General features: G+C 49.8%; 1 protein-coding gene across 1 annotated transcript in view; it reads left to right on the top strand.

Annotated features, from left to right (window-relative positions):
- Positions 1-23,021, top strand: part of WDTC1 (WD and tetratricopeptide repeats 1) — a 29,890-nt gene extending 6,869 nt beyond the window's left edge. Inside the window, exons 2-16 of the mRNA XM_035345742.1 lie at positions 5,644-5,780; positions 7,985-8,068; positions 8,887-8,933; positions 10,124-10,235; positions 10,688-10,875; positions 11,556-11,738; positions 12,027-12,121; positions 13,182-13,297; positions 14,338-14,413; positions 16,409-16,505; positions 17,689-17,862; positions 20,881-21,116; positions 21,482-21,650; positions 22,073-22,265; positions 22,407-23,021. Of these exons, the coding sequence (XP_035201633.1) occupies positions 5,688-5,780; positions 7,985-8,068; positions 8,887-8,933; positions 10,124-10,235; positions 10,688-10,875; positions 11,556-11,738; positions 12,027-12,121; positions 13,182-13,297; positions 14,338-14,413; positions 16,409-16,505; positions 17,689-17,862; positions 20,881-21,116; positions 21,482-21,650; positions 22,073-22,265; positions 22,407-22,604 (2,061 nt within the window). The 5' untranslated portion in view covers positions 5,644-5,687 and the 3' untranslated portion in view covers positions 22,605-23,021. The remainder of the gene's footprint in view (positions 1-5,643; positions 5,781-7,984; positions 8,069-8,886; positions 8,934-10,123; positions 10,236-10,687; positions 10,876-11,555; positions 11,739-12,026; positions 12,122-13,181; positions 13,298-14,337; positions 14,414-16,408; positions 16,506-17,688; positions 17,863-20,880; positions 21,117-21,481; positions 21,651-22,072; positions 22,266-22,406) is intronic.
- The last annotated feature ends 1,804 nt before the right edge of the window (positions 23,022-24,825 follow it).

Raw genomic sequence — 24,825 nt, 5'->3', positions numbered from 1 at the left:
CTCCTCCCCTGTCAGTTACCCCCCCCCAGTGTCCCCTCCTTCCCTGTCAGGCCTCCCCCGGTCCCCATCTAGCCCATGTTCCCTATCCCTCCTGAACACCCCCTTATTTGCCAGCACCCCCAGCCCTCCTGGGACCCCCCCCCCCCTCACACCCACTGTCTTGTGCCTCCCCCAGCCCCTCTCCCCCACCCAGCCCTTCCCACGGGACTCTCCCCTGCCCTTCTGGGCACCCTGCGGCCCCTTACCTGGGCAGGAGACCGGCCTTGGCTCCTCTGACCCCATTAAACTCCTTCCTGGGGCCGTGCGGCCCTGACACCGGGCAGGTCTCACATCTTCCCCTTCTCCCCGCCGTGTCAGCTGGAGGATGAAGCCCGGAGCGCTGCGGGGTGGGCTTCTCAAAGTTCCCCTGCTGCTGCCCGCTTGCGCTGGGTCTCCGGTCCTCCTGTCCTGGCGCAAGCGGCTCCTTCCCCTGGTGCTGGCTGGCTCTGCCTGCGGAGCCATCTGTCCTGGGGAGCGACTGCTGCTGCTCCTGGCAACTCCTTCAGCTGTAGCAGAGCCGCCTTTTTGCTGGGTGTCTGCTGCTAACCGGGTCGCTTCCTCTTGTTTCCCTGGGTTCGTTATAAATCCGTCCGTATGTCTTTTAATTTGACCCGTGACCTCTTGGAAAGTCAAGGTGAAGGGGACAGGGGAAGCAAGGTGTGAGGCTCAAGAAGCCTGCCAAGCCATTTGAGTTGGGTCCCGGTGGCGTTTGGACAACTGAAGGCATTTATAGGTGCTAAAGGGGAGGGTAAGAGGGATCTGCCTTCGGGATGAATCACGGATCTGCAAAGACTTGCAGGGTGTGAGATGCTGCTTTTTGTGTTTCCAATGACCTTGAGTTCAGAGACCGAAAACCGCGGGCGCATCCAGTTAGAAATCGCCTCGCTCAGCTGAGAACGGGCCCGGCTGCTCTGGGGACGCTCCCCGCGTTGCTGGAGCTTTTCGGAAGGGCAGCAGGCCAGAGGTTTGGACTTTGGAGCTCAGCTCTGCGGGGTGCTCGGCCGTGTCGCTGCCTCACCGCGTGTGGAAGTGGGGTTGGGGGCGTGTGGGTGGCTCCGCGAGGGGAAACCATTCAGGCACAAGAACGCCCCTCCGACACCAGCCGCTTTGGGACCGTTCGGGAGTAAAAGGACGGAGTTGCTGGCGTTAAGGATGTCGACGCTCTGCTCCTAGACTTGGAGCAAGCGTTTCAGGAAAATTAGAGGAGCCGGCTGGGGAACGCCAGCGAGTCTTGTAAGTGCCCCCTCCCCAAAGCTCTCTTTGAAAGAGTTCTCCTCCTGGAAACTCTTAAGTTTCTGTCACCGTAAATACACCCTGGCGGGTCTTGAGACCACAGCCTGCAGAAATCTGTGGCTTGTTAATTTTTGACTGCAGATTTAAAGGCCAAGTGTTGCGAAAGTTTGTTTTTTTTTTTTGTCTCTGGAGCTTTGCACTGCAGGAGCAGGAGAGTCGGGGAAGCGAACCACCGCTAACCGCAGGTGGGACAGGGTCGGGGCTTCAGGGTGCGGTGTGAGAAGGGGCTGGCACTGGGGATGGGGTGGCGGAGGTGCTCCTGAAGGCTGATCGTGCAACGTGCTGCAGTGGTCCTCTAATAAAGGACCGGAAAAAGGTCTCGGTGATCTCTTAGGCGTAGCCGAAGTGGAGCTGCTTGCGTCGTCATCGCTGGTACCAACAGCGTGGATTTATCCCCAGTTGTTCCTGGAGTGGGACTTAATCCTCTCGTTCGGGGGGGACGTTAGGACAGGCTCTGCGAAGGGACTTGGTGACTGGAAGCCTGTACGGGCCTAAGGGGTCGGAGGCACTGGTTATTCTTCTGCGGTTATTTGTGGTTACTTTCCAGGAGGCTTACAAGGCTTGAGGCTTTTCCTGCTTTATCCGGGGGTCGGTTTTTAACTAAATTGGAGGCTGATGATGCGCGTGTACGACGGGGTGGTGAAGAATGAGGTATTTGTGGTGAGTGTGGGTCTGGGGCTGTGACCGGCTGGGCCTGATGGAAAAAGTCTGACCTGGAACGAGAGTTCGGGGCTCCTTAATTCCTAACCTACGATTCCACAATAATTTAAGCTTGCCAGAGATTTGCAGCGGTAGTGTCTTACTGCTGGATACCTGTCGAGCAGCGAAGAACGGCAAGAAAAGCTCCACGAGTCTCCTTGGATGCTGATATTGGTACGTTTAAAGTCAGTTTTGCATCAAATGTTTGGTTTTAAACCCTTATTCACCCAACTTGGTCAACCAAAGGACTGATTTCGTGGGCGATTCTGTTGGCCTTGAACTGCTAAGAGCTAAAGTGAAGGCGTTGATCTCTTGTTGAGACCTGCTGGAGGGTGATCTGCTGCGAACGCCTCTGAGTTACCGCTGGGAAGCTCCACAGCACAGCCGCAGTCCGAAAAGCCCTTGGTATCACCCACAGAGATACCGGCCTGCGGTGTATTCCTGTGCTCCTTCAGAAAACGTGCGTGAAATGAACTCCGGAACGCGTACAGCTTCGTGGCAGGAGAGACTTTGTTGGAGAGGAGGGGAATCTGCGCGTGTCTTAGGGAGCAGGGGGATTCTGATGCTCAGATTTTCTCCTGAACGTCCCGTTCGAACAGTCAAAGAGTAAATTTATGGTATTATTAGTGGTTTTGCAGTAACTTACAGAGAAGTAAATGGGCTTCTTGGTGTGGGTTCTTCACCTCTGCTGTGCGCGGTGTGGGAGGTCTGCGCCTTTCCAAGAACACGCGTTTCTCCAGGTGTACGCTTCAGGTCGTTGGGTGAACTGTCGTGGCAGGTCGGCGTTGAAAGAACAAGGAGTTGTTTAGAAATTAGCCATGACTAGAGGTAAGAGATCAGACAAAACCACTTCCAGGGGTCTTGAGATGAGCACTGGGCGTTTGTCAGCTGGGAGGTGACTGCCTGCTCCGCTCTGGCATGGCGCTGGCACTGAGATCCAGAGAAAACCAAGCTCTTCTGGAGGATGAAGGTGAGAGATCCGGATCCTGCGGGGGGATGAAGGTCTCTGCCCTGCTGTAGCTGCGGGTGGAAGAAGCTCTTGTGCATCCCGGAGGGGTTTGTTTAAGGATGGGGATCTGGCCTAGGAGAAGGCTGGTGAGCTGAAAAAGGTGCCTGGAGAGATGAGGTGAGAGATCGCAGCTCCCGCTCCTCACCTCCAGCCCTCCTTGGAGAAACTTGGGGCTGCTTTTTGAGCCAGCACTCCTCGGCTGCTTGCAGAGCTTGGGAGGAAGGTGGCTGGAAACCACGTCCCCGCGGATGTCTCCAGTAACAGAGCGTATTTAGCACAGCTGGCCCGGGGCACGAGGAGCTGCTGGGCTCTCCGGGCTTCCCATGTTCGCCTCGGCACCATGGTTGGTGTGGTCCCTGCACGAGGTGGGCACCGAGGCGCCGCACTCAGGTGCGGCTTCGTTTTTGGCTGCAGGAGGGAGGGAAGGAAGGAAGGGAGAGCCCTTTGCTGCTGTTGCTGTCCCCTCGCAGAGTTGGTCTCCATCAGCAGGCAGAACGATGCCAGTTCTAAGCTCGCGTGGAAGGACAGGATAGGTATCAAAATGCGATAGCTTAATCATCCCACGACAGGAATTGGCCTGAAATATTGATGAGGAAACATGTTCACAGTGGTGCCTCTTGCCGTTAAGCCTGGGAGTGAGGCGACTCTTACTTAACAGGAGGGTAATAAAGTTTGGGAAGCTTGAAGCATGAAATCCCTTCCTGGGCGCGTGTGTTGGCTTTCCTGGCACTACTTCTGCAGGAGAAGGAGCTTGGCTGGAACACCGATGTGATGGCACGCTGGACAAGTACACACACACTAGGTTTGGAGATCGAGGACAGTTTCAGGCCAGCAGATTCTCGAGGAGCCCTGATCGAGTGTCCTTCAGCTGAACAGGCGGTGGGGAGCAGCACAAGCTCAGCTAATCGCCCCAGCGGACAGGGGAACGGGTTGAGCTTCTTCCTCTGCGGGGAGCTGGAGGCGTGTGGCAGCTGTGGTCTTACTGGACGTGTCTGCTGCGGAAACTAGACGTGGTCTGGGGTGAGGTGGCTGGCAGCGCTCACACCAGGGAGGAGTTGGTCCCACGTGCAGGCTGCGAGTGGCCCCGCAGCGCTGGGTCCTCCCCTCCTGCTGCCTCGCCTTGCACCCAAGGCTGCGGGAATTTCATCCATTTTGGCCTCGGCACGGACAAAATATGGCACGAGCGCAATCCTAAGGGCTGCTCGCTGCATTAGGGAGGTTTTCAGAGGTCCTCAAACCTTTCTGCGTTCACTACAGGGTCGCGTGGAGGAGCCGGCTGAGCTAGGAAGGCGCTCAGAGCCTCCGCTTGGAGGAAAGTCTGCAAACCACTTGCAGGGAGGAGAGGTGGACTCCTGGTACCGGCACCCCGGGGAAATACCTGCACGCCGACGCTTTTCCCAAAGCCAGGTGGAGCTGGAGTCAGGCACGCCGGGGTGCAGGAGCCTCGAGACATGTAGGGTCAGCTACGGCGTTGACCAAAAAGCCCTCGTTTGACCCAAACTGCTGGCTGGACCGGCAGAGAACAGGGCAGCGTTTGTCAGACTGAACTCAGCGGAGCTGTTGGGAGCTGTGTTTCTGTTTCGGTGAATCAGCATTTCCTCGTTCAAGAGGACTCGTTCGGATATTTCGGCTTGTTCTGCTCGCGAATGCTCGTTAAAGGGAATTTAAAACTCCAGGCTGATGTAGGGCAAAATGGTGTTTAAAATACGTGTTTTGTTTTTTTTTTCAAGAGAACGGTAGAAATACCAAAATGGGACAGTGCAGGGCTTGTGGTATGGAAATGAGGTGAATGACATCATTTCGCAGAGACTAGCTGGTGTTTTGCTAGGTAGCCTGCCTGGAGCAGGGCTGCGACGATAACCCCGCAGCTGGAGTGTTTTCTAGCAGCGTGGCTGATCTCACGGGGTTTCGGTTATTTCGGGTCGTGCGTTAAATCTGGGGCTCCGTAAGCGTGTGGAAATCTCTTAATTTCTCCTGGAAATACAACTTGCAGAGGGCAGCCCTTTTTATTGCGAATGTAACGGGGTGTTCTGATGGCGGTGTCGCCTGGTGGTTGGCTGTGGTGGCTTCTAAGGAACGCGTGGTTGGTAATCTAGTATGACATAGGTGCTGTGACCAAACACAGTAAATTTACGCTTTGAATGTTTTTAAAAAACTCGCTGTAATCAAATATAGCAAATAAGAGAGGAGAGGTGGCCGAAAATATCACTGCCTTGTAGGCTCGTGGTGTAATAAGTCTTGTTGGCTTTGGGAAATGGGAAAAGCAAAATTGGACATAAATAGGCTGCACGTACAAAGGTGGAAACCGTGAAACAGGGTGCGTCCTGACCCCGGACTTGCCGGGTCTTTGCATGGCTTTTCTAGGCTGATGTTGTCCCGGAGTTCCTCTCACCTTGAACTTGTCTGCAAACTGGGGGTGACCTCTTCGGTTGGGTGCCCTTCAGTCCTGGGTTGCTCCCGCCCATCCTTGAGTTTCTCCAAGGAGCTTTTATAGAGAATTCTTCAGTTCCTGGCCGCTGCAGTCGGGGGGTGGGTCGTCCTTCACAGTTTGTATGAACGCCCTAACGTGTTTGCCTGTCTCTGTTTGCTCCCTGTCGTGTTCCGCAGGTAATTAAATGCCCCTGGTGTGGATCTTGGCTCTGTTGGCATGCTTGGATGCACAGCGGCTCTTCCGATAGCTTCTTGCAAGAAGATGGCAAAAGCAAACATTACCAGAGACATCATCCACAGGCAGATCAAGGTACGTGCTGGCCAAACGTCCGCTTGTGCTGAGCGGGGAGCCGGTGGAGAAGCAGCGTTCACGCTGGGTTGGGAAACACTCGTGGTGTTGCCTGTGCTTCTGAAGAGATCTCTGCCACCTGCATATTGATCAGCTGCATAAGGAGCTTAAGAGAACAAACGCACGGGGCCTAACATTGTCCTTAACGAGGAGCTGGGGCGAAGCATGGCATAACAGGAATACAATTCTTCTCCCTAGCAGGAACACACCAAACTGGTTCCACGTTGGCGGGTCTGTTCCTTTACAGTACACCGCTGAAGAGAGAAATCTTGCTGCTTGTGTTTGGGCAACATAATAGGACCCTTAGCTAGCTTCCCCCACGAGTTTTTTGCCGACTTCTTTGTGTTCTTTTTGTGTGATCTTGCCATCAAAGGTATTTTCTGACTGTAGTAAGGCTAATGATCTCTCTCTGCGTCTCTGTCTTTTTTTTTTTTGCCGTCTCTTTTTTCTTTAAAGAGTGATGTGTTTGCTTCCTTTGTGGAGGGAGAAACTTCTGTGGTCAGATCAGTCATCTGATGGCTGCATTAGTGAAATATCCCTTCACGTGAAAGGGCTGGCTACAGCAGACACAATAGACAATTATTGCTTGGACTGGGAGGCCTTAAATCATTTGCAGCTTTGTTGGTAATCGGAATTCACAAAAGTGGCCTGTTAGGGGCCAGAATAAGGAACTCGGAGCTGGGATGCCACAGTTCGTGCGGTTTGGTACCGAAGCTTGCGTGATAAGCTTGTAATTTAATCCATGTGCAAAGATTTATTTTGCTGCCCTAACACGGAAGGGATGGTTCTGTGGTTGGAGCGCTAGCCTGGGACTTTTTCACGCTGTCTGTTCTGTTAGGCTTTCATCCGTGACCTTGGGAAGGTTGCTAAGTCTGACACTTCCTTGCAGGAGAAGCAATATCCTGCTGCACAGACCTCACAAAGCTACTGAGGCTGCAATAGCAAGAAATTGTAACTGCAGCACCTTGCAATGGACCCGGGAGTGTTTTGGGAACGCTATCCGTGAAAATATGTCAAGAGGTTTGAAGTTCGTAATGAAGTTTCTCCAATAGCCTGTGGGGTTGTTCTTTTGTCATGTTCTCCCCCTCCGATCTCCTTATACCTGTCTCCATTTTGTTCTCAAATATCTTCAAGCCCATGGAGTTCATAGTTTGGTATTGGTCTGCATTGGCCTCACACTGTGCTTGTTCTTTGTGGCTGTTCTGTGGCTCCTGACGCGTTCCTAGCACCGTAAGGACAGCTTTTGACATCAGTGTTCTCCTCTGTAAGTGGTGCTGAGGCTTAGGTTGTATTCACCTGACTGTGGTATGTCACGGGACAGGACTGGGGCTGGGTCAGGTGCTGGGAAGGGATCTCCTCGGACATCTGATGTTCCATTCAAAAAATGACTTGTGTTCCCTTTCCTTCATGCCTGCCTCTGCACTTGGCCTTCTTTCATCGAAGCCATCTGCTCATGCATCTGTGAACCCCGTGAGATCACAGGGGAAACAACTGTCCTGCTTTTCTTCACCTTCATTTGTACTGACGCAGTTCTGTGGCAGCTGTTTCCTTCCCTGTAGAACAGGCTGTGCTGTGGTGCTGCAGCCACACTCTCCTGCTCCGTTCCTGATGAAATAAGCCATCTCTGGGGGATGCTTTCCAGTTGTGTTCCCCATTACGTTTCCCAACGGTGATGGTAGGTGCAGGGCACGGTGAGGATGACCTGGGCATGCTGAGATTACAAGTGCTTGGCTCAAGTTTCAAAGTCATCTTTGGTGCTTCAGGAGGGATTCTGCAGGTCTGAGGAGTCAGTTGTTCCGGAAATCCTTGCAAGAGTTTGAGGTGGGCGTTCTCGAGCTCTTTTGTATCTTCCATTTCTGTCACAAAGCAGTCAACTTGGTCTTGGGGTGGGCCTCCTCAGAGCTTGCCTTAGCTGCCCAGCTGGAGCCCATCAACTAGGTAGAAATCATTTCAAACCTGTCCAGGGCAAGGACTGCAAAGTATGTGAGCAGCTGGAGATGATGTGGATGATGTCTTCCTTCTACAGGACGTGTCCCTGGTGCTATGGACACCCCAGTACCTGGCAAGGTCCCTGCTTGATTTTATGGTTCCTGAATCTTCTCTTAAAGGGAACAAGGAGTGTCTTGTGTGCTGTTGTCAGCGTGGCATTTGTTTGCTTCATGCAGGAGAGGGGCGCACTGGGCTTTGAGCGACACTATCATGTCACCGACCCGTTCATTCGACGCCTGGGCCTGGAGGCAGAATTGCAGGTAAGTGGGCAGTGCTCAAAGAGCAGGCACAGCCACTGGTTGTACAGCTTGATACGGAAAGTACAGCGGGCTGGAGCGTATGGAATTCTCTCTTGTATGGGAGAGATTATTAAGCCCCCTAAACTGTCTGCTAGAGAGCCTTTGACTGGTGTGCATCAACTGACCCTAACAGTGGGGTCTGAAGAAGGCAACTGTCAACTCTTCCAGAGTGAGCAGTTGTGTTGCAGTCTGACACAACGTAAAAAAAAAACAACCCTTAAGATTGTCTGGATTTGGGGGAGGAAAGGATTCTTCTGTCTTCCTTTCCAGCCACCTCTCAACAGCTGCTCCGTGCTCTCCTAGTCTTCCCTGTTACAGTTGTTAGCTAATTTGGTTGAAGATGTATGATACGGTCACCGAGCAGCAAGGTGCTTCCAAAAGAGTTATCAAAACTGCATTTTCCCTGCAATCCCAGAGAAGCTGTACGTGTAATTTGTCAGCCTAGCCAAGGGCTTTTGAAGCAAAGTCACCTTTCCGTGTGTACAGCAGGGTTTCGTCGGTAGCCTCTGAGGCTCAACTGCCATTTTATTCAACGCTAAGGGTTTTTTATTATTATTTGTTTCATTTTGTCTTTTCTACCCCAGCTGCTTATAGCATGTCTGTCTTTTCTGGAGGTGTTTATCTGCCATGTGGGTGTTCTTTTGCAGAATAAAAAGCTGCTTGTTTTAGAACAAGTTGTTATGTGTGGGGAGCTCGCTGCGTCCTTGTCTTAGAACAGCTCTGTTTGATAAGCCTGAAGTTTGTGTAATACTCTCTTCCCCTTTTTTTTTTTGGCTCAGGGTCATTCTGGGTGTGTCAACTGTCTAGAATGGAATGAAAAAGGAGAGTAAGTACGCGACTTGATTCGGGGGATCAACAGACTGATAACCCAGGTTCTCCCAAGAGTAGGATGTAGGTCACCTTATCGTAAGCAGCTACTTCGCATAAATAAATTCCTAATAAAATGGATGAGGGCTCAGGCTCAAAGTTGTGAACTGTAGTAGAGCTCACGCTTCCAATAAGCTTTATGTTATTGAATATGTCTGGATATTATTAGAAGTGCCCCTTTAGTGAGCTCAGAAGGGAGGTGGTCACACTAAGAAGTGAAGGTTGAAGGCTGCTCCCTTCTCTTAAGTGGCATTAGGGATTATAATGGATCTTCAGGATTTGCCCAGCTGGTAGGAAGTGACATTTCCCTACCCCCTTCACTGTGATGCTAAACGCTGATGCTGAGGACATGGGGAGGGGTGTACGGCATTCACCCCCCTCTGCAATTTTAGAGAGAAACTCATCGTGAGAACATTTCAGTTAACCAAGTAGAATAAAGAGTATCTTCAAGAAAAATAACTGGGCGGAAGAAAAAGCCTCTGTTTCTTGACGTGCCTCTTGTAAAATCCAAAGGCTGCTGTCTGATAGTCTTCACGATTATTTACCAGGGAAAATTTCACATACTTGAGAGAGATCTGGCTCCAAGGAAATAATTCAAAACAGCTGATGGTTGCAGATGTCAGATTCTTGTGCTTTAACAGAAGATAGATGTCCAGGCACCTTGCAATACTGCCACACCCTGCACTTAAAAAGCAGTCTGTGAATCACTTAATGAGTCCTGCCCTGGGACTGCCCGGGCACATCTCAAGTCCAGGAATGAATGGCTTGGCTTGAGCTCGGGTGTGATGTGGGAGCAGTTAATGCAGCCAGGCTAATGAGGGAAGTGGAGGCCCTGCATTTTGTTATTGACCAACACTCCCATTGTTCTTGCTGTGCCATCTGAGTCTGTGGTGAGCTGGGTCAAGATGCTAAACCAACAACAAAAAAAACTTGCTTTGTTTTCCACGGAGTTGATATTTGGCTGCTTTACTTCCTTGGACTGGCTGCATGGAAAGCATCAAGAAAACAGAGCTGAGAAAAGAGGAAGGAAGGGGGCTTCTTAGAGCTGAATGAACTTAATGGCTATCTGTGGTCAAAGCACTCTCAGAAATTGGTCAGAGCTTGGAACAGAAGAGTACATGATGCATATTTCTCTTCTGTTTCTTTTAGCTTGTTGGCCTCTGGCTCTGATGACCAGCATACCATTGTCTGGGATCCTCTGCACCACAAGAAACTCCTCTCTATGCACACAGGACATACTGCAAACATCTTTTCTGTCAAGGTATTTGAGTAGAAGGGCTAAATGACTAACAAAATCAGCAGCCAAGGCAGCAAGAGAGTAGCTTTTGAAATGTTGCTGGGAAATGTTTTCATGCAAGCAATCCATTCCCTCACCCCCAGTCATTTAATATTTGTAACGTTAGGAAAAATTGTATTACATCTAATACTTGTGCTTCTTAGTCTGTGTAGCTCCTGGGCTTAGCTCCTTACCTCTGTAGAGCTGAAGGAAATGGTTGTAGCAAATCAGGAGTTAAAGTTAGGAGATGAAGCGAGCAGTTTGTGTGTTACTGTCATTACTGACTCTTGAGTGTGCATGTGGAATATAGGTGGTAACATGGGGCGTCCTGCGTTCCCAAAGCAAGCTGCGCTGTGACCTGCCAAGGAATCTCAGTGATGTGTTTGTGAAGAGCCTCAGCACCTCTCAGGTCTGAATGTCAAACCTGTCTTCCGCAGTTCTTGCCGCATTCGGGGGATCGGATCCTCATCACGGGAGCTGCCGATTCCAAGGTGCACGTCCACGACTTGACCGTCAAGGAAACCATCCACATGTTTGGAGATCACACAAACAGAGTTAAGCGGATCGCCACAGCTCCCATGTGGCCCAATACCTTCTGGAGTGCTGCAGAAGATGGGCTAATCAGGTACAGAACGCATTCTGCCTCCAAATGAATTGGATTAGGATCCATTGCGGTATGTGCTAAGCATAAATCTAGAGAGAGACTTTGTGTCCTAAAGAGCTCAAGCTAATCTCTCCCTTTCCCGAAGCTGAAAGCATTCAGCTTGAAATGCAGATTCTTCCTGAAATGCAGATTCTTCTGATAAGTACTCACCCAGCTCCTCTGTTTTCCTCCACTGGCAAGGGAGGACAAGAAGGGAATAGCTGTATCGAATGGAAGGTAGGAAGGCAGGAACAACACTGAGTGAAGCTTCCCTTCAGAGTCCTTGGGACTTAATGAGTAGATGCAACTGTGAGAGTCTTCATACTGTGTACTGTTTGTTAGGTCGTGGCCTGGAGTCTAATTTAGAGCTTGACTGAACCTGTGCATGTTACGGAGCTGGGTTTAGTGATTATCCTGATGTTGAGGCCTAGCGTTTACTGAACTGGTACGCTCCCAGTAACCTGTGGCACAAATGCCTGTTAGTGGTAGTGTCATCTCCTCGCTTACAAACCAGATAATTAAACACAGGTCGCTGCAGAGCAGTGTAAATGTGGTGCTTTGAGCGGCCTTCAGTTTGGTCACTATGGAAAGCTGAACTCTCTCTTACTGCTGCTTCTGTCAGCTGCTGGCACGGGTTGCCTGACTCTCTCTTCCCTTTGCAGACAGTATGATCTGCGGGAGAACAGCAAGCGTTCAGAAGTCCTGATAGACCTGACCGAGTACTGCGGGCAGCTGGTGGAGGCCAAATGCCTCACAGTCAACCCCCAGGATAACAACTACTTGGCAGTAGGGGCGAGCGGGCCCTTTGTGCGGCTCTACGACATACGCATGATCCACAACCACAGGTAACGGCAGCTGGCTTTTTGGGGCCTTCTTGGCAGGTGTGAGTGGGGAAGGGGGAGTTGCCATGACCTGGGACTCATCTGTCTCACTGTGCAGCTTTACCCAGTCTTTTCTAGCACCCACAGAGTCTTTTTTTATCTAAGTACACTGGGGTGAGGGGAGGCAGGTCTGTGGTTGCACAGCTGCACGAGTATGAGGGCTTGCCCTTGTGTATGAACAAGAAGTGTTAGCACAGAGCAGGCTTCCAGCAGTTGAATGCTGTGATTATAACTGTTTTTCTTTCTGGCTAGAAAAAGCATGAAGCAGAGTCCTTCGGCTGGAGTCCACACGTTCTGTGACCGGCAGAAACCTCTCCCGGATGGTGCAGCACAGTACTACGTGGCAGGTACTGGGACGTGTCCTGGGGGTCACCCATGGGACTTTAAATTAACGCCTGAAGAAACTGAGTTCAACTCATCACACGAGAAACCACTGCTTGGAAAAGCGTTTGTGTAACACATGGATGTTCCATGAAATTGTAGATTATTTCTCTTCTGTGCTGTGAATTCTTGCTTATGCTACCTGCCCACCTTCCCTGACTTGGCAGCTCTGTGTGTTGGTGAGCTGGCCTTACTCCTTGTCTAGCGTAAATGTCTTTTTGTCAGTTTCATTGGAAAATCAAGGACTGGATAACCTGAGGGCTCTAGACATTCTTCTGGAACAGGTCCCAGCAAGGATGCTGTTTAAAAGTCTTCTTGGCACAGAAGGGAAACGGCTTGTCTTCATCCTGCACATGAAGAGTCAGCAATGCAGTGTCTGGGCATCTAGACGTCATTCTTCTCCAGTGCTCATTTACTGTTTTTTTCCTATTTTTTTAAAAAAAGTATCTTAAACCAGCATGTTCAACAGACCAGTTCTGACAGTCTTGCTTCTGATGAGTCCCATTGGAGGATTTCTTAGGTCCCCTGAATTGGTCATGCAACACATCTGCTGTCTGAAGCAAAGAACCCTTGTGTGAGCTGAATATTTAGGAGCCTTGGCTTGATTGTGCTAAGAGCTTTATTAAGGAAACGTGATTAGAGAGTTGAGAAAGGAGGTATTTGTTTGCAGTTGGCCACAAATCATGGAGGCTAAATCCTTAGTGAATCCATAAAGCTGTCATTTGCTGGGTTCTGCAGACTGCAGTTGTTAGCAAGATAGTCGTAATCTGGTCTTGTCTGCATATGGAAATGGCCTTGCAAAAATAGTATCTAGAACTTGTGAAAAGGCAGCTCTGTACATCTAAGTGGTTTTGGTAGCTGGTGGAAGGATTCAACAGACAGCAGCAGGAAATGGAAAATCACTTTGCTGCATGTGCTTCGTGCCCTTGCTGTCCTAACAACCTCTTGTAAAAGGGAGGAGCTGATGTAGGACAAAGACAACAGTTCCTCATTACGCTAATATGTATGGACCTCTTCCCTCCACAGGACACCTTCCAGTGAAGCTTCCGGACTACAACAACCGGCTGAGAGTTCTGGTGGCCACGTATGTCACCTTCAGTCCTGATGGCACTGAGCTCTTAGTCAACATGGGAGGGGAGCAGGTAAGAAGGCAGCTAAATTTTGGCAGAAAGGTTAACATTCAGTTGTGTTCGTCGGGCCACCATAGGTTGTCTTCGAAACAGGTGTAGTAACTCCTCTGTGGGTAGCATCATTGGCTTTTAAACTGGTTTTTGATGCATTCAGCTGAATGCCTGGTATTAGGGATTTATTTGTTATGCTGTCAGTGATTAAATTTATGTGGTATTTTGATCTGGTTTTGCAGTTCACTTTTCCTTCTCTTGAAGAGAAAGAAAAGTTCTGGAACTGACCTTCCCTGATGTAGAAAATAAATTTCTTAACTCGTTCCTGAAGCATCAAACTGCTTCTGTAATGCAATCTAGTAAGTAAGGAACTTAGAGAAGCAAAGGACTTCACCTGGGATATTGATTGCTTTAATTTTAAGTGCTAGGTGATATTTGTGGCTCTGTTGTAAAGCTTATCAGTGAAATGAGAAAATCCTCCTGACAGTGTTAATCAGCGTGGATTAAGCAGGAACTTCCCTTGTGAGCAGGTTACTCTGGTTGTCCTCTAGAGATCTTTCTCACGCTTGGACTTCTCTTTAAGAGGAGGTACTGAATTACACGAATGGATAAGGGCTGTCAGTTCCTACACTGGTACAAGTTTAAATTAGGGTTTCACAGGGCTGCGTTTGGAGTTTCTCATGAAATCTTCACTTCAGCTTAGAGACACCTTGGTTTAGTGTATTGCTTCTTTTCTACCAGTAAGTGTTCAGTTTGTTTATGGTCACTGTTAAATGGTTAAAATATCTTCTTGGAGCTGTAGCTTTTTGAACAGGTTGGTTTGCACCTCTTGAGTAAAATGAGGCTCCTGTTTCTCAGTGCTGTTCCTTCCGAATTCACTGCTGGAATGCAACAAGCCTCTGGTACTGCTGTTATTCAGTGCATACATATCTATAAACAAGACGGTTAAAAACTGGACATAGTAAAACAAACATGGAACCATCTAGCCCTGTTTTATTTCTGTCCCATAAGCCTCTATCACTGACTTATTTTTTGTCTTACTCTCCTTTTTCATCTCTCAGGTCTATTTGTTTGATCTGACTTACAAGCAGCGGCCATACACATTCCTCCTCCCAAAGAAATGCCACACCTCGGGGGGTAAGTGTGATGCTGTCATGGAAGTGAGTGCAAGGCAGAGGGAAATCATACACAACACGACTCTTTCCAGCGTGCAGCCCCATCTGGGCAGGAATGAGGGAAAGGAGTTATGACATGGCTGTTGCTGGGCAATTTCTGCAGTGCAGTTCATACCCTGAGCCCTAAAACCCTTACACGTAGCGACAAAATGTGTCTTGAGGGAAGAAATGAGCTGTCGAGGGGCGTGTGCATGTGTCAACGTAGGTATAGCTGTAAGCATTCTCCTCGAGATAAAATAGACTTTGTAGAGTGGTTGAGGTCCTAGTACCTTGCCTTTAAGTAAGGAGGAAATACTTTGTATGTGGACAAACATGGAAGTGGTGTACTGTTGTTGTGTTTTTAAACTTACAAACTGGAGAGCGCAGCTGTTACCCCTTTAAACGCCCATTAGAAGGAGACAGAACAATCTCTTCCCTGATCTGAGAGTCTGGCCTGGCGCTAATCTCCTTCCTGGTGGTGAGATAGTTGATGCAAAAGTCATTTACTCGACGAGTAAGTAAATCCAAGAGCCTTTTTATTCCTGGCCCTGTTTCTTACAGGGCCTGTTTGCACGCAGATACCGCAGGCAGCGTGCGGTGAACGTCCAGAGCGCTGTCCCCGGGCAGAGGCCGGCTCTCTCTTATCAGGGAGTGTTCCCTGCTCAGCCCTGTTCTCGGAGCACTCTGGCAGAGTTCAGCCTGTGTACTCAGCTTGCCTTGGGCCTTAATCTAACACTCACATCCTGGTAGCAAGTAGGTGCGCTGCCTGCTGTTCTCTTCTGTCTTGGCTGCATCTGGGTGATCCGTACTGTGGTATCTGGTGAGGTCATGCTTTAAATGGCAGAGCAGAGTTTGAACAGGTTCACAGTGGTGCAGTTTCAGCAAACGCTCCGCCCTTTCAGGTACAGAAAGTTCAGGCAAGGGCTGTCAAAAAGCAGCATCTGTACAAAGGCTGAACTTCATGTGCATGCGTGTCTCTGCGCACTGAAAGCTCCGAGCTGTTCAGTAGAATGCTTGGAAAGAGTCCCCAGTTTCCCAGCCTCTGAAATGGCTGCGGGAGTATTCCCAGCTACAATATAAATGCAGCTTATGAAACTTGAATTTGAATATTTTCTGTAAAAGTGGCAAGTGATCTGGCTGCACGACCTTCAGAGGATTGCTTCAGCTTGTAACCGCTCCTTGAGCGATAGGGTAAGAAAAGAAAGAAAGGAAAAAAGCATCTGGAATTCCCTTACTAGATTCCTCCAGTGGTTCCACTCATCTTCCTTGTTCTATAAAATGTTAAACAACTTAGGCCTGTGTTTTTTTTTTTTCTCGGTGCATCTGGAAAATACAAAGGCATTTAGAAGTAAGTTGCTATGTACTTCTGCAGTTGTAACTGTTGGGCTTCTGGTAGTCAGTCGGGTGCTCGGGTTATGGCCTAGACTCAGTTCAAGGAGCGCAGTTCAAACCACGCTGTGAGGGTGTGTAGTTCCATGTGGATCTGGTTCTGGTTCTAGGGTTTGTTTTTTTAAGGATACTGCAGAGTTTGTAGTAAGTGTACGAAGGAAGCTGTTTTAAGTTGCACTGGGGAGGTTTAGACTGGATATTAAGAGGAATTTCTTCATGGAGAGAGTGGAACGGGCTGCCCAGGGAAGTGCACCCTGATCTCTGGAGGCATTTAAGAGACGTGGATGTGGCACTAAGGGATGTGGTTTAGTGATGGGACGCGATGTCAGGTTGATGTCAGGTCAGGTTGACAGTGGGCCTGATGACTTTGAAGGTCTTTCTAACCTAAATGATTCTCTGAAGGCAAATCAAATCTAGGTGGCTGGAAAAGAGGAATGTGTGGAATTGTGGAATTCTGTTTCATTGTGCTCTGAAGGGGGCTGATTGGTTTTGTTATGCTGTAAAACGTAACCCAGATACTTCAGGGATTAGTTTGTGTAATCTACATTGATCCATTGCGTGATTATGTTGTTTTTTTTCTAACCTTCAGAAGTGCAAAATGGAAAAACCTCTACCAATGGAGTGTCCAATGGCATCCATCTCCACAGCAATGGCTTCCGCTTGTCGGAAGGAAGAGCACATGTGAGGTAAGGTGATAGATCTCCCTCAGTAAGAGGCCGATGGCTTTGCTCAGGTCCTCTTCCTCTCATCAGGTTTAGAGGCTGCTAAACAAGGTGTGAAGTGCAAACCCGCTTGGCATGTTGACTTGATTGTCGAGTGGTCCTAGGGGCTATATTTGTTTCTGGTGTGTGGGCTATGAGCCTGAGTCAAATCAGGCAACAGCACCTTAGGAGAAGCATAGTCCGTTAGGATTTTTCCCCTCTTACAAAGAATTACTGCAGACAAAACTAAGAAACGGCTTTTCAGTCCTGGAAGCAAAGTGTTCTTAGTTGTCCTGCATGGTTTTTACTTCCTGACCTTGCCGGAGCTGCGATCTGACAGATGGGAGTGGCAGTCAGGTTGAAAGAGCCTTTCTTCCCTTGGCTGTTTTTTAGGCACCTGCCTGCTGCAAACTGAACTGAAGCTGCCAAAATTGCTTTACAACGATGACACTGCTGTCATTACCCTTGCATATGAACTAGGGATGGATGGAGAGCCCTCTCTTTCTGTCCCTGCTGCGTTTTTTCCTTACGAACAAAGAGCAGTTGGGGTGAAGCAGAAGCAGACTTCTAGCACATCTTGCAGACTGGTTTTCCTCCAGCTGATGAGATGTGGTTAAAAGTCAAGACACAGTTGCTTAATACCATATAAGGGTAGTCTAGGTTCCTCCAGCCGCTCTGCTGAACGCTTTCAGCTCGTTTCCTCTAGATGGCCCCTCCACCACGGCACCAGAGATGCTCATTTTGGTTTGCTGAGCATGGGCCTTGTGCAGCCCTGTGAACTTAGATCCTTGGTTTCCTTTTGAATTTGCAACCCATTAGACGTTGCTAAGGGAAGGCTGGATTTTTTTTATGCAGTCAAAGCATAGATATAGTGGTGAAGTCTGAGGAATGAGACTTAAAAAACCCACTGTTCAATTTTGAGTGCGTCTATATATGAAATAAAAATGGAAACAGCCAAATGATGGTCAAAAAGAAGCTCCCTCCTCCTAAATTCAGGTTACTCAGGTGCAGGACCTTTGAAACTCCTGATATTAGCTGATGCTTGCTGGGATCTGTTAAGTTAGAACAAAACACTGCAGGTATTTAACTGGGTTAACAGTTACCTATTTAACAATGAGAGTGTTAACAAGTGCGACTTAGCTGTGCTATTTTTCTTCTTTCCCTGCAGTCCCCAGGTAGAGTTGCCTCCATATCTGGAGAGAATCAAGCAGCAAGCCAACGAGGCCTTTGCTTGCCAGCTGTGGACTCAAGCCATCCAGCTGTACAGCAAAGCAGTACAGAAAGCCCCCAATAATGCCATGCTGTATGGAAACAGAGCTGCCGCCTACATGAAGCGCAAGTGGTAAGTAAGCAGAGCTCTGGGGCACCCCTGGCACAGAACAAGGGGGTTGCACAGCAGCATGTGTTGGAGAAATCGTGGCCGCAGACATTGTACAGGCAAGCACACCTGGTAGCAGCCTGTGGGTTTGCCCACTGGTATGCTGAGTCATGTTCTGTTCCTTTCCTGTTCAAAAGGAAACCAAAAATCCACTTCTGAGTAACGAGATGATGAGCACCTCCAAGGGAATTTGGGTGTTTCTGGATAGTTCTGATCTGCATTAGATGATGTCTCTAAATTTGCTGTCAGCAGATGAGGTGATGGGTTACCGTGCTTTATAATTTCACGTGTCCTGATGTAAGGTTGTTGTGGGCCTGCCTGGAGCTGCTTTGGTTGCTGCTTGATCCAAGAGGCTGGTACTGGAGATAGTCAAATGCGGCCTGGTCCTGCATTACCCCAGCTAGCCCACATTCTCCTCAACTGGAAGCAAAGCTCTCTGAGGGTTTCGGTGAGGTGGCAACTGGTGCCTCAGAGTCTGGGGGAGGTTCTTTCTTTATTGCAAAATATGCTCTTGGCCTCTGCAGTAGGTAACGTCCTCTCTGACCAATAGCCAGAGCTGCATCTGCAAGATAGAGCTGAGTTATTTTGGTGTCTGTCCCCTTGAGCAGAGTAAGACCGAGTAGTATGGCTCACTATTAACATATTTAAAATAGCTGTGGCCCTTCATCTACATTTGCTTTGTGAGGACATCCTTCTTCTCTCCCTGCTGAAATCCCCAGAATGAATTCTCCCATCATCTTGCCAAGATAAAGAGCAGCCAGCAGTTGTTGTGACTGTTGGTAACTGGCCTCCTGGCTGTTTTGCAATAGCAGAGATTTGGGAGCTGCCTCAAAAAGACCTCAATGTTCAGAGAGAGAAGAACAATAGGTTGGGATTAAGGAATGGAAGACGGAAGCTGAGTGCTGATCTCAGTGAATGACATTTTCCTTATAGGCATCATTTTTCCCGGAGGATGTTGGCAGATCTGAACCTTTCTGCGTGTCAGCTAGTGCTCGCTGCAGTTTTCAGTGGCAGGAAGATGTGAAAATGTATGCGATGGCTTTCTGTGGTGTGCAGTGATTAGAATGTAAATGGTGCTGAGCTCATACCTTCTCAGGTGCAGAGAAGATGTGTTTTTTCTGCTAGGAACAGCTGTTGGTAAATGACAGAGGAAGGCTGGGATGTCACTGAGGAGGAGGGTGAAGCAGTTGAACACAATGAACCGCTGCGTGCCTCTAAGGTGTCCTTCACGTTTGGGGCAGGAACAGCAACCAGGCACCCTGCAGAACACTGCGGGTCCTTCTGAGTAGCAGGGAGATCCAGAAAAAGGAAGCTCTAACTTGCTCACCTCCCTTAGGATGCTGCTCATACTCTGCAGCGCTTCAAAGACTGTCCTTCTAAAACTTGCTCCTAAGAGCCAACTGCGTTGCTCCTGATTGCTTTTAACTGTCTGCGTTGACAGTACCTCAGCTGATTCCTAGTTAGAGCACTCTTTCACAAGCAGAGTCAAACCTGTAACAACAGGAGAAGTCAGGGCCTGCTTTACATCTCCACACGTGCGTTTTCACGCCAGTCTCTTGGGCTGCCTGTCTCTGGTAGTTGGGGTTGAAGGGTTTTGGAGGGTGGCAGAGCAGTTTGTAGCCTGTCCGGCTCTGAAAATGTCTTGTCATCATACCAAGTAACTCGTGTTACCTCCGTATTAGAATGAAGGTGGTGAGATGCTGCTTTAACGCAGACACGGTGCTGCAAAGGTAGATGCAGACCTCCAGAACCGTGTTTCTCCTGCTCTGCTGCAGATGTTATGGACAAAGCACTTCACGTTCTGTACAGGCGAGCTGCAATTTGTGGCCAACATCTACCTAGAGAGGGGAGAGAGCAGTGGGGTGAATGGCTTGCAGAACGTGCTCGTGGCACCGAATAAGCACTGCTTGCTGTGATAACCCAGCCATTTGGAGCTCCCTTTGATGAAGAGATACAGGAGCACCTCTTGCTTAACAAAGGCTCCACGTGATCTGAATTGTCACCCCGTGGGAGGTACAGGACAGTTCACCCCCCTCTCCTTGGGACTGTTCCAGATGGTGCGTGTGGGTTTCAGGTGTGAACCTAATTAGCCTTATTAGCCGTCACAGGGAGACTTGGCCCTCTTTAAGGAAAGATTGTGGTGACTCTGAGCAGTTCAGGCTCGATGCTGGTACAAGCAACTGCCAGTTAGCCCGGGCTGACTTCTCAGCCTCTATCAGTCTGAATCGCACCAGAGTGCGAGGTTTGTCACGTCTCTTCTGCTTCCAGGGCAGAAGCAGAAGCACTCTTACCCCCACTGCCATGGAGTTCAGGGAAATTGAGTGTAGCCTCTGGTACCTGTACGTAGGATATAAATATCTATTACAACACCAATCTGCTTTACTGCTTATTTCTAAAACATCAAGTTTCTCCTGTAAAGGTGAGAAAAGGCTGCTGCTTTAGATACGTATCCAGCAGGACCGCGAAGCATGGAGGTTCTTCAGCTCCTTCCTGAGGACTCCAAGTGGCTTTGACTGTGGGCAAGGAAACGTGCTGCCACACCGCGCGTCCACAAAGGGGCACGCGTGAGCTGCCGTGCTCCGAGGAGGCCCCGCTCGCCTTGCAGGAGAGGCCTTGCCTCTGCTTGGCCAGAGGGCTTGTGCATCCTCCATCTTCAAAGGACTTCCCTAAATGTGTTGTATCTGTGAGCTCTGCTCTGTCGGATTTAAAATGGCAGGTCAAGACTTGCTGGGCTGCCCCGCGTGGTCACATTACAGGGCCACCTGTGTACATGGGGGGATGCATTCGAGAAGCTGGCCTTGGTCAGATGGTGCCCCTGGGACACAGCAAATGCTATTAGTACGTGAGCTTGTGGTGTGTCTGCTTGCATAGAGAGTGCTGGAAGCAAGGAGCTTTGGAGAGAGACAAGGGCTGGGAAATGGCAGTGGAGAAAGTGTGCTGTTGCTACCCAGGCTATCTAATCCATCCCTCCCTTTTCTCCAGGGACGGGGACCATTATGATGCTTTAAGAGACTGCTTGAAGGCCATATCCTTGAATCCATGCCACCTCAAGGCCCATTTCCGTCTCGCCCGCTGTCTCTTTGAACTCAAGTACGTGGCAGAAGCACTGGAGTGTCTGGATGACTTTAAAGGGAAGTTCCCAGAACAAGCACACAGCAGTGCCTGCGACGCGCTAGACAGAGATATCAACGCAGCCCTCTTCTCCAAGAGTGATAATGGTGAGTGCCGCTGCTCCGCGTGGTTCTTCAAGGTTAGGGTAAAATCTAATGAACAAACAAGGAGTTTTCTCCTTAAACTGCTCCTATGAAAAAAACGCTCCAACTTCTGAGGCACATTGATTGTTACTGTGCACAAAAACTGGCCTCAGCCTGTTCTTTCCTTGTGTCTGGTCCTGGTTTGGTCTTGAGTGAGAGCATGATATAAGATAGTGCAATGTGTCCAGGAGATAATAAGGAAGGAAGCTTGTGCCCTGAGCCCTGCTCCCCGATGCAATGGTTCTCTGAAAGTGATGCTGTTCCAGAGTGCTTTGTTTAAAACACGTTCCTCCCCAAACTGTGATTTTGGAAATGCGTTCTTCTTCCAGCTGAAGACAAGAAAGGCGGTGGCCCCATCCGGCTGCGAGCCACAGGCCGCAAGGATTCCATCTCAGAGGATGAGATGGTGCTGAGGGAGCGCAGCTACGACTACAAATTCCGATATTGTGGCCACTGTAACACTACTACAGACATCAAAGAGGCCAATTTCTTTGGCAGGTATGTTGGCAGGGCGTAATAGGGGTGCAGGACTGGAGTATGAGCTGCAGCAGAATGTTCCCGTCTGTCGGATAAAGCCTCACGTATAGGCTCGTGTAACCTTTCATAGAGTGGTGCTGACGCTGGTTTGCAGGGTTGGGAAGGATGATGGAAACCCTCATCCTCGTGTGGCTGTGTGAATAACAGGTTTGGTAGCAGATCCACAGAGGACATGGTTGGGCTAATGTTTCCAAAAAGCCATCTGGGATTGAAAACGTGAATTCTGGGGATGGAGGGAACTAACTCAGAAAGCTTTATCTGGATCCGTAAGCATAAGGAGGGGCAGCCTACTGATGATAGAAGCCATCTGAGGTTCTCGTGTCTGCTAGAGACTAGCTTTGGCTCTGAGCTGTGATCTCCAGTCTCTGCTCCTTTCACCCTAGCAATGCACAGTACATAGTCAGTGGGTCGGATGACGGCTCCTTCTTCATCTGGGAGAAAGAAACCACCAACCTTGTTAGAGTGCTGCAGGGAGACGAGTCGATTGTGAATTGTCTCCAGCCTCATCCCAGTTACTGCTTCCTGGCCACCAGTGGCATTGACCCAGTTGTACGACTGTGGAATCCCAGGCCAGAGGTAAGAGCCGCAGTAAAAAAACCGTCTTGGTGACACGGCGAGTAACGCAGACCTTTTTCCTCCTGGGATCTCTTGATGGTTGCAGCAGCTCTTTGTTCCTAGCCCCTGTCTTGCTGAGTTCTCTCCCTTCTTGTCTTGCAGAGCGAAACCCTCAATGGCCGCGTGGTAGTGGACATGGAAGGTGCTTCCCAAGCTAACCAGAGACGAATGAACGCGGACCCGCTGGAGGTGATGTTGCTGAACATGGGGTACCGGATTACAGGACTGACCAGTGGTGGGGCTGGAGGCTCAGACGATGAAGACAGCTCAGAGGGGCAAGTCCAGTGCCGGCCCAGCTAAAACAGAACTGCCTCTCCTTCCTCCAATTGTTTGGCTGAAAGGGAACCTAGTTTCCTTGGTCCTGAACTTTCTCTGATGAATGACTGCACTGTATCGCACTATGCACAGAGTAGGACAAGCTGGCAGGGGCGGGAGCGGCCGTTTCTTTAAACCATCACCACCACCTCCTCCTTCTCCCGGCACGCTACTGAGCAGCATGGCAGTGCAGTCTGGGGTTTGCCTTTAGTGGAATTTAGTCCCGACAGGGATCTTTGAGTTGTCTGTAAGCAGTGTAAGCTGGTGACTTTTTCCAGAGCTGCTGTATGACCTGGTACAGAGCAATGTTGCCTGCATTCATGCATTTGTAGAGGGGGTGTTAAATTCCTGAATAAAATACAAACCTAGGGCAGGGCTTATGGAATGAATTTACTGCAGTGATCTTGGTCTTGAAAGCCTGACTCTGCTCTTGTGCTACCAGACTGTCTGGAGGCCCCTGGCTTTGGGTTGTTGGCCATGAAACACCTGTTTTGTCCCATAATTTCTTTCTTCTGGCTTCCATCTCTAACATATTGCCATCAGATGTGGCTGTGTTGCATTAAGGACTGGATCTTGTCTGTCTTTTTCCCTGGGCATCTGTCTTAGTTGATGAATCAGTGAAGGCACTGAGTGTGTGCAGCTCAGCAGGGCAGGATGTGCTTGCCCAGCTCCGATGCTTTCTTCCATGGTCTGCGAACCCGCGGAGAAAGGTGGCAGCGACGGGAGCAGGTTTTATCCGAGGCCTAGGACTCGGGTAGCTGCAGCTGCTGAGGGAAGGGGCTGGTAACAGCACTCTTCCAGGGCTCCTCTCTCTATTGCCCAAAACGTGCGTAGCTGTACTCACCTTCTCTCCGTGTCACCTGTGCTAGAGCTGAGAACCTTGCCGTCATGTGTTTGTTGCAACTCATGTTTTGAGCTTTTAGACAGCAGCTTTTTTTATGCAGCCAGCAGCTCTGTCTCGGCCGAGGCGGGGCCTTCCCACCTTGCTGATGGATTCGTGGTCCTCTCAGGAACCCTCCTTCCTCCTCCCATTCTCCACACACTGACTCTGGCCACGCAGCCGGGACTACGCCTAGCGATGCAGCACCGTACTTCCATTCCTTCCCCTCTCGTGTAACGTGCAGCCCTGTTTTCCCCTCTTGCAGTTGCCAAACACTAAATATCGACTCGATCTTACGCAGCTGTGCTACAACCCAATCTGAAGAGGTTGTTTTTTCTAGGACTATCAACTAAGACCAAAGAGCCCCTGGAGATCTTCACTGCTCTGCGCTGTCTCGTGTCTCTCACTGCTGAAGGTCTGAACATGCTAACCTTGGTCCCAGGGGTGAGATGCGTGTCTGGGAGCGTGCGTATGTGTGTGTGCTGCATTCGGGCTGTTCTTCCATGTGGTGCAATCCCTGGTCTTCCTGTTCCTGCTGTGGAAGGATGAGAGGCCTTCCTTCCCTCCTCCGGCTGCTTCTGGCTGCCAGGCGTTGATGAGAGAGACTGCACAGTGCTGGCTGATCAAGGTAACTGGCTTCCTCTCCCTTCCAGAACAGTCTTTGTGAGATGAGAGAGCCTTGTGCGAGAGGGAGAGAGGTCACGGAGTCTCATGGCTGGCAGCGTCTCTCAAAGGATGCCGCTCCCTGCAGAGAGAGCCCCCCCCCAGCTCCCTCCGTGCAATCACAGTGGAGCTAACTGGGATCTGATCTCAGCCCTTCAAAGATCTGCTCTGTCACGTGTGGCCGAAACCGAGCCGTAGCAAGCCCCGGTCGCGTGGGAGCGTGCCCCTTGCCACCAGAAACGACTGGCCGCCCCGTGCCCTGATGGCAGGCTTCTCTTTTTTCAGTTCAGTCAGGCTCACCATCTTCTCCTGCTGAAGCAGAACTCTCCCAGGACAGATAGCTGCTGTCACTCGGCTGCTGAGGGCACGGTTGCTTGTTTTCACGCAGTACCGGCGCAGTAGATGCGACCGCTTGCTCAGTTTACCTGTTTGGTTGTCCACGTGCTCTCCCAGCCCAATCCACCTGGCACTCAGTGCTCTTCAAAACCCAGAGGTAACAGAAAATTCTCACTCGGGTGGCTTTCTGACATGGTCTGGCCTTTTCTTTTTTGCTTAAGGCTTTCCTACTAGATGCATCCTCATCCCCCTTCCTCCCACTCAAACTTTTTTTTCAGCTCTCAGTAGACGATGTCTGCAGACCTGGATTTTTGAGCTGAGATGGAA

This window comes from Oxyura jamaicensis, chromosome 23 (genome assembly GCF_011077185.1).
Source record: "Oxyura jamaicensis isolate SHBP4307 breed ruddy duck chromosome 23, BPBGC_Ojam_1.0, whole genome shotgun sequence".
Taxonomy (NCBI): domain Eukaryota; kingdom Metazoa; phylum Chordata; class Aves; order Anseriformes; family Anatidae; genus Oxyura; species Oxyura jamaicensis.
This window is presented reverse-complemented; position numbering and strand designations above follow the sequence as displayed.